Below are 6,000 nucleotides of genomic sequence, written 5' to 3' on the forward strand. Positions count from 1 at the left end.
GAGAGTCTTTGTTCCCACACTCATCCAGCCCTTAGCATCTCTGCTGAGGAGCCCACTAACGTGATGATCTGCTTACCCTCTAGAAACCGGACGGAAGCCCATCACCTCATTTCACCATCAAATGAAATGATTTCTGGTCACTACTGATATGGGCTGGATGGAAACCAGCAGCCTGAGAATGAGTTCCCAAATTTGCCAAGCCACCCACCTGCAGAATTTGTCTTAACCCCAGTAGTCAGGCTGTTTACCATCGCAGCACAATCACTGGACGTGCCTCACTGACCCTGGACAGCTTTCACGAGCCTAGTCCTTCTGATAACACTTAGCCAGCATCTTCCACGAAGGGCTCTCAAATTACGTTTACAAAAGTTGGGCATGTGTTAAAGTTTCACAGGTAAGTAAACTGAGGCACAGAGAGGTTAAGTGTCTTCCAGCATGACTCTGCCACCAACTTCCTGTGTAAAGACTAGAACTTGTGGGAAATAAAAAGTACAAATGTTGCCATAAAATTGCACATGAAATATGTTGCTGATTGTTTTTGTTTCAGGTGATTTGATAAAATGACAGCTTCCATCAAATATATACAATGTCGAACTTCCAACTGTGTTTAGTAAGAAGGGAAGGAAGACCTGCTGCCCATGCCCAACATATGTGAGAGAAGCTGTTCTCGGGGTCCTGGAGAGAAGGAGATAGGACTAGGGACTTGCGCACATGGAGTGGGAGTCTAACAAACCTCCAAACAGATTTGCAGGGGTCAGTCCCCTGTGAAGCAAACTGCAAGGCTTAGCCTGGGAAGCCCTTAGGAAATGAGCCCAGGAAGGTTTGCACAGGTCTAGTGTTAGCAGAGAAAAGGGCTTCTGTTTAGCCCTTTAAAAATGAGACAGATGCATTCATCCAAACTGGGACCTGAATCCAGATTTCAAAACACCCAAAGTTTGGGGGTACTTGAAGGCAGGATTTGGGTCACTCCAATTACTGAGATATCGGGATCTGCTGGGAAGTTCAAATCAGGATCCAGGTTCAGATTCCAACCTCTCACCCCCAATAAAACTTGGAGCATTTGGATCTAGGCTCTGATTCAAGCACATCTCTGGTATATAAGTAAGTAACAGAGAACCGTGTCAGATTGCATAGAGCTTTGAACGCCTACTTTACCCTCTTGATCTTTCCAAGGTAATAGAGTCCATCAGTCCACCTGCAAAGCACATACTGCCCCTCAGTCAGTTTGACCATCAGATCTTTGCAGCCACTCCCATTCGCAGAAGAGTTGACGGCTGCTTGTTGCAGGTGGCTGGCAGCTGCATAGACATCTCGGATGATTGGGTTGTGTGTGCCGTTCTCCATGAGCCTCAGCAGACACTGCCAATAAAACACACACTCAGTGACTTTGCCATCACAACATAAGGAAAAGCTAGTTCTGATCATGCAAACTCTCCAGTACTGGGAGCCATTGGTACCAGTCTCACCATCCTTAATCAGACAAAGCTCTCACCCACTTCACTGGGAGTTTTGTCTCTATAAGGAGGCTGATGTTACAGACCTTATGCATAGCACAGGATTATTGCTAGTGTAACCCACTCCGTGTGGCATTCTGTTCCCCTAGAGTAGTGGCAGGGCCACAAATAGAGGTTGATGAACCTGCTTCAGCCTTGGCTAATAGCCACTCTTTTAGCTCAAGCTGTAGAGGCGTATATGCTTTTAGAACCAGAGGTCCCAGTCTGTAGTTGAGAAAACATAAGTTATATTAGCCTTCAGTTAACAAAACCAAGGAAAAGGGGATACAGCTAAGATCATAATGAACAAAGAGAAGAGCTTCTCTGGTACCACTCATTTCAGAAGGCCCCGTCAGGTCTGAAATACTTCGGCCAAAAGATGTACATTTGAAGGGTTGACAGAATTTACTTTTTATTTCTGTGAATTTTAATTCAAACATTTCTCTTGTTGCAAGTTCAATCCTTGAGGGGGCCATTTAGGGATCTGGGGCAAAAATTGAGGATTGGTCCTGCTTTGAGCAGGGGGGTGGACTAGATGACCTCTGGAGGTCCCTTCCAACCCTGATATTCTATGATTCTATGATTCTGCACTTTTTAATAAACTCCCAAACCCAGCAGCACCGGATCAAGGCACCAGCATGAAAATTCAACTGACTATAAACAGAAAGTGATACTGACCAGCCGAGTTTCACTCTCCTAGGGGAGTGAAGAGCAAAAAGTAAACAAATGGCATCAAGTAAATTTGATTTTTAAAATACTTCCAGTTTTAATAATCATTGATATCATTAGTAAACACAGGTAAGGCAACATCATTGAGTGACAGGATTTTTATCTTGATACTGTCCCTTTAATTGCAACACGAACTCCTGCCTTAGTTTATGCCCTGGAATTGATTTAATATATAAACAACTCAATGTGTTTTACCCTTGGGACTTTGCATGCAAACATGAATACAGGAGCACACCCTACAAACTACCAATAAGACTTACAGCTTCGATGAGTCAAATTTTAGTGGTTAGCGAGTCTCTCAACTAAAGTTAATGCAAGTCTGTCCAAATGTAGCCAAGCAAAGCAAACCCCACAAAGAGCATGGTCTCTGGGCAATCACATCAGCAAGCTGCTACAGGCCACTGAAAAATGCAAGTCACCCTCTGATTTGTTTTCATATTAAACCAGACTATGATATTAAGACCTGTTTCAGTTTCCCCTTAAGTCAATGGGAAGACACCCACTGACTTCAATGTGAATTTGGTTTGGCCTTCAGTTTAGTAAAACAAGTACTATATGGTTATTATTCAGAGACAGATGACAGGTACCAAAGTTACAGAGACAGAAAGGCTAAAGCAGGGGAGGTCAGGGCATTTGGAAACTCCCATCCATGAGTAGTGGGCAAACTTCATTTTGAAGTTTTCTCTTCCCAACTATCTTAACCTCTTGAATCCACAGAATTAGGCTGGAAATTCCTAGACAGCAGCCTCACTCACTTCTGGTGTCTGCGCTCCGGGACAGAACCCGGAAGTGCAGAAAGCATGCAAAAAATAACATTTGAATGGAAAAAAAAAATCGCCTTTCCCCATCCCCCATGCATAAACATCCAGTTTCAGGGCAAAGGTTCAAGTAATGTATCCGGATCGGTTCTCCAGCTCTAGTCTCACTGGGCCCTCCTCACTGGACCATTTGTGAAGTAAGATGCTACCCAACAGGGAGAGTATGAGAATCCAGCCTTTAGCTATCATTACCAGCTAATAATCAAAGGCAGCCTTCACACAGGAGAGGATCCCCCTGACATCAGTGGGAATTTTGCCAGAATAGGGACTGGAACCCCTAATTCAGTGTAATCTTCAGGATGATCTTTTCTCACCCAGGCCCCTGGGATTGCCTGATATGCCCACGCAATGCAAAACTTTCCTGCGGATTCACAGGTAAGTCTAAATCGGTATGACTTGTACTCCACTCCAAGTGGGCTAGAAGAGGAAGTGACAAACACCAGTTTTGACTCCCCCCTGGATTTGGCCCTAGTCAAGGAAAGCTGGGCTACTCCTGGGAAATGACACACATTCCCAGCTTGTTAAATATTTGCTAGAGAGCAAGGCGCCTTTCCAGGCAAGTCCAAGGCAGCCAGTCCCAAACTGAAAACACCTCGCTTCCTTTCCAGAATAATGGTTGGAATCATATTCCTTTTCCTCGCATCTCAGAAGAGGATAAAGCGAAGACAGGAAGAGCAGCCGGCCCAAGAACACTCAGTCTCTCCTTCCGCTAAAGTTAAAAAGGGGTGTTTGCCTTTGGGCCCCCACCCCCGGGGGAGAAATAAAAGCAATGATTCACAGAATAGAATTCATAGAATATCGGGGTTGGAAGGGACCTCAGGCGGCCATCTAGTCCAACCCCCTGCTCAAAGCAGGGCCCATGCCCAGTTGTGCCCCAGATCCCTAAAGGGCCCCCTCAAGGCTTGAACTCACAAGCCTGGGCTTAGCAGGCCAATGCTCACACCACTGAGCTCTCCCTCCCGGGCCGCTCGCGCCAGGAAGCGACTATTTGAAGATGAAACATCGCTGCCAGGCCCAGGAACGTCAGCGACTCTCCCACATTCCAGAGGCATGAATCCCCTTTTCGGGAAGGACCCTGTGGCCTCTCGGAGGAAAAGCTCCCTGCGCTAATTACTCAGCCCCCCGCCAGCGCTCCTCCCGGCCGGGCAGCGGCCGATGCCCAGCGGGGGACCAGACCCGCGCACCCGGGGTCCGCGCCCAAAGCCCAGGCGAGGGAGCAGCCCGAGCAGTGAGGCGAGCCAGGGCCGGGCAACCCCTTTCCCCGGCGGCTCGGCGGTGCTTTGGGAAGGGGCGGATCGCCGGCGCCCCAGCCTCCCGCAAGGGCAGGTTCATTCACGGGCACAAGCCGCCCCCACGCACGCCCCGGCCCCGGCCCCGGCGGCCCCGGCCCCGGCGGGAGGGAAAGAGCGTCTGGTGGGGGTGGGCGCCACGTGTCCCCCCGCTGGGAGAGAAGGGGGCAGCCCCGTAAGCTGGGGGCGCGCCCAGCTACCCTCCCGATTTCCCTTTCTCCACCAGCCAGGACCGGCCCCCTCCGGCCCCGGCAACAAAACTCTCCGCGGCGGGCCCTCACCTCGGAGCCGGTCGCCCACAGAGCTGTGATTGGCTGATTCAAAAACATTCAAAATTAAAACCATTATTTTTGGTGGTGGGGGGGGGGGCGTTTGAGACGCCCCCGGCAAACGGGCCCCCAGACAGGGCAGGGGGCGGAGGCGGCGACTACAAAGTCACTGACACGCGGGGCCAAAGCTCCCGTGGGATTAAGGCCCCGCCGCGGGGGCGGGTCGCGGCTCCCACGTTTGCACCCTCGGACGCGTCGCCAGGGCCGGGGCCGGTTTTCTCCGCTCCCTCGCTAACTTTCCGGCCGCCCGAGCCGCCAACGTGCCCGGACTAACAATCGCTTTGGGGGGGTTTGTCCTCATTGGGGTTGTTTGCTTTTTAACCCATGCAACACCCCCCGCCAAGGAAGCAGGTTCAGCCCCCGGCAGATCCTGACACAGTCGCCGAAGACCCCCCCCCCCACTACCACCCACCTCCCCCCCCCAAAAAAAAAAATCTAGCTAACCCTACAAAATCCACAAAGTCTGCGGGAGGGGGGAGTTTCCTTCTCGCCTGGATCTCCAAGCGCAGACACCCCCTGCCCCAGCCAGCCCCGCACCCGCGGCCACCTTGCAAACTTTGCGCCGGGTGTCCCCGGTCCCCCCCTTACCGCTCCGCCAGGTCCTTGGGGCGCTGCCCGCGGGCGGCTCAGTGCCTGGGGCGCGGGGTCCCCCCCATGCCGCCCCCGGGCGCGCCGGCTGCTCCCCGGCTAGCGGCGCTGCAGGCGGGTGAGGCGGGGCGCCATCTTTTTCACTTTTTCCCGCGAATTATTTACGTTTTGCTTATGTAATTAGCACGGGCCCCCCCTCCGCCTCCTCCGCCCGGCTCCATCCTGCAGGAAGCCAGGCAGCGCCCGGAGCCCGGGCAGCTCCCCGCCGGCTGCATTTAAAGGGAACGTGCGGCCGGCCTGGGCCCGGGGGCTGCGGGGCCACCCCACGCCGCGCGCAGACCGCACGCGCCCGGCCAGGCTGTGCCGCGTGTGTCCCCCCGCCGCTGCCCCCACGGACACGCGTGCGCACACCCGCCGAGAGGGGCAGGCCGCCCCCGCCCGCCCCTGCCGCGCGGACAGAAACTCACACTCAGGTACACCTGTCCACGTGTACCGGTAGCCACACCCCGAAACACATGTGCACACACAGCTATGCCTACGGCCAACACAGCGCAGAGATGTGTACACACACACACACACACACACACACACACACACGCTCAGAGCAATGCAGGCAGCAGTGTACCCAGCCATAGCCAGAGGGAAACACACACTCAGAGACACCTGCACCCATAGACCCAGAGCCGCACACAAACACCCATGTGCGCACACACCTATGCATGCTGCAAACACAGAGCAGATATTTTACACCCAA

The 6,000-nt window shown here is 52.7% G+C and overlaps 1 protein-coding gene across 5 annotated transcripts in view; it reads right to left on the minus strand.

The window, feature by feature from the left end:
- The window catches only part of PHF19 (PHD finger protein 19), a 31,240-nt gene extending 25,509 nt beyond the window's left edge, over window positions 1-5,731 (minus strand). For 2 of the 5 annotated variants that reach the window (XM_075120312.1, XM_075120311.1), the window contains exons 1-2: window positions 4,611-4,673; window positions 1,156-1,359 (exon numbers count right to left, since the gene is read on the minus strand). In XM_075120312.1, coding sequence (XP_074976413.1) covers window positions 1,156-1,359; window positions 4,611-4,658 — 252 coding nt within the window. In that variant the 5' untranslated portion in view covers window positions 4,659-4,673. Of the gene's footprint in view, window positions 1-1,155; window positions 1,360-3,952; window positions 4,310-4,610; window positions 4,674-5,246; window positions 5,582-5,713 lie in introns of those variants that run through there. The other 3 variants (XM_075120315.1, XM_048823161.2, XM_075120313.1) reach the window with 3 other exon arrangements.
- Between the last annotated feature and the right edge of the window lie 269 nt (window positions 5,732-6,000).

The sequence above is a fragment of the Caretta caretta genome, chromosome 16 (assembly GCF_965140235.1).
Source record: "Caretta caretta isolate rCarCar2 chromosome 16, rCarCar1.hap1, whole genome shotgun sequence".
Lineage (NCBI taxonomy): Eukaryota > Metazoa > Chordata > Testudines > Cheloniidae > Caretta > Caretta caretta.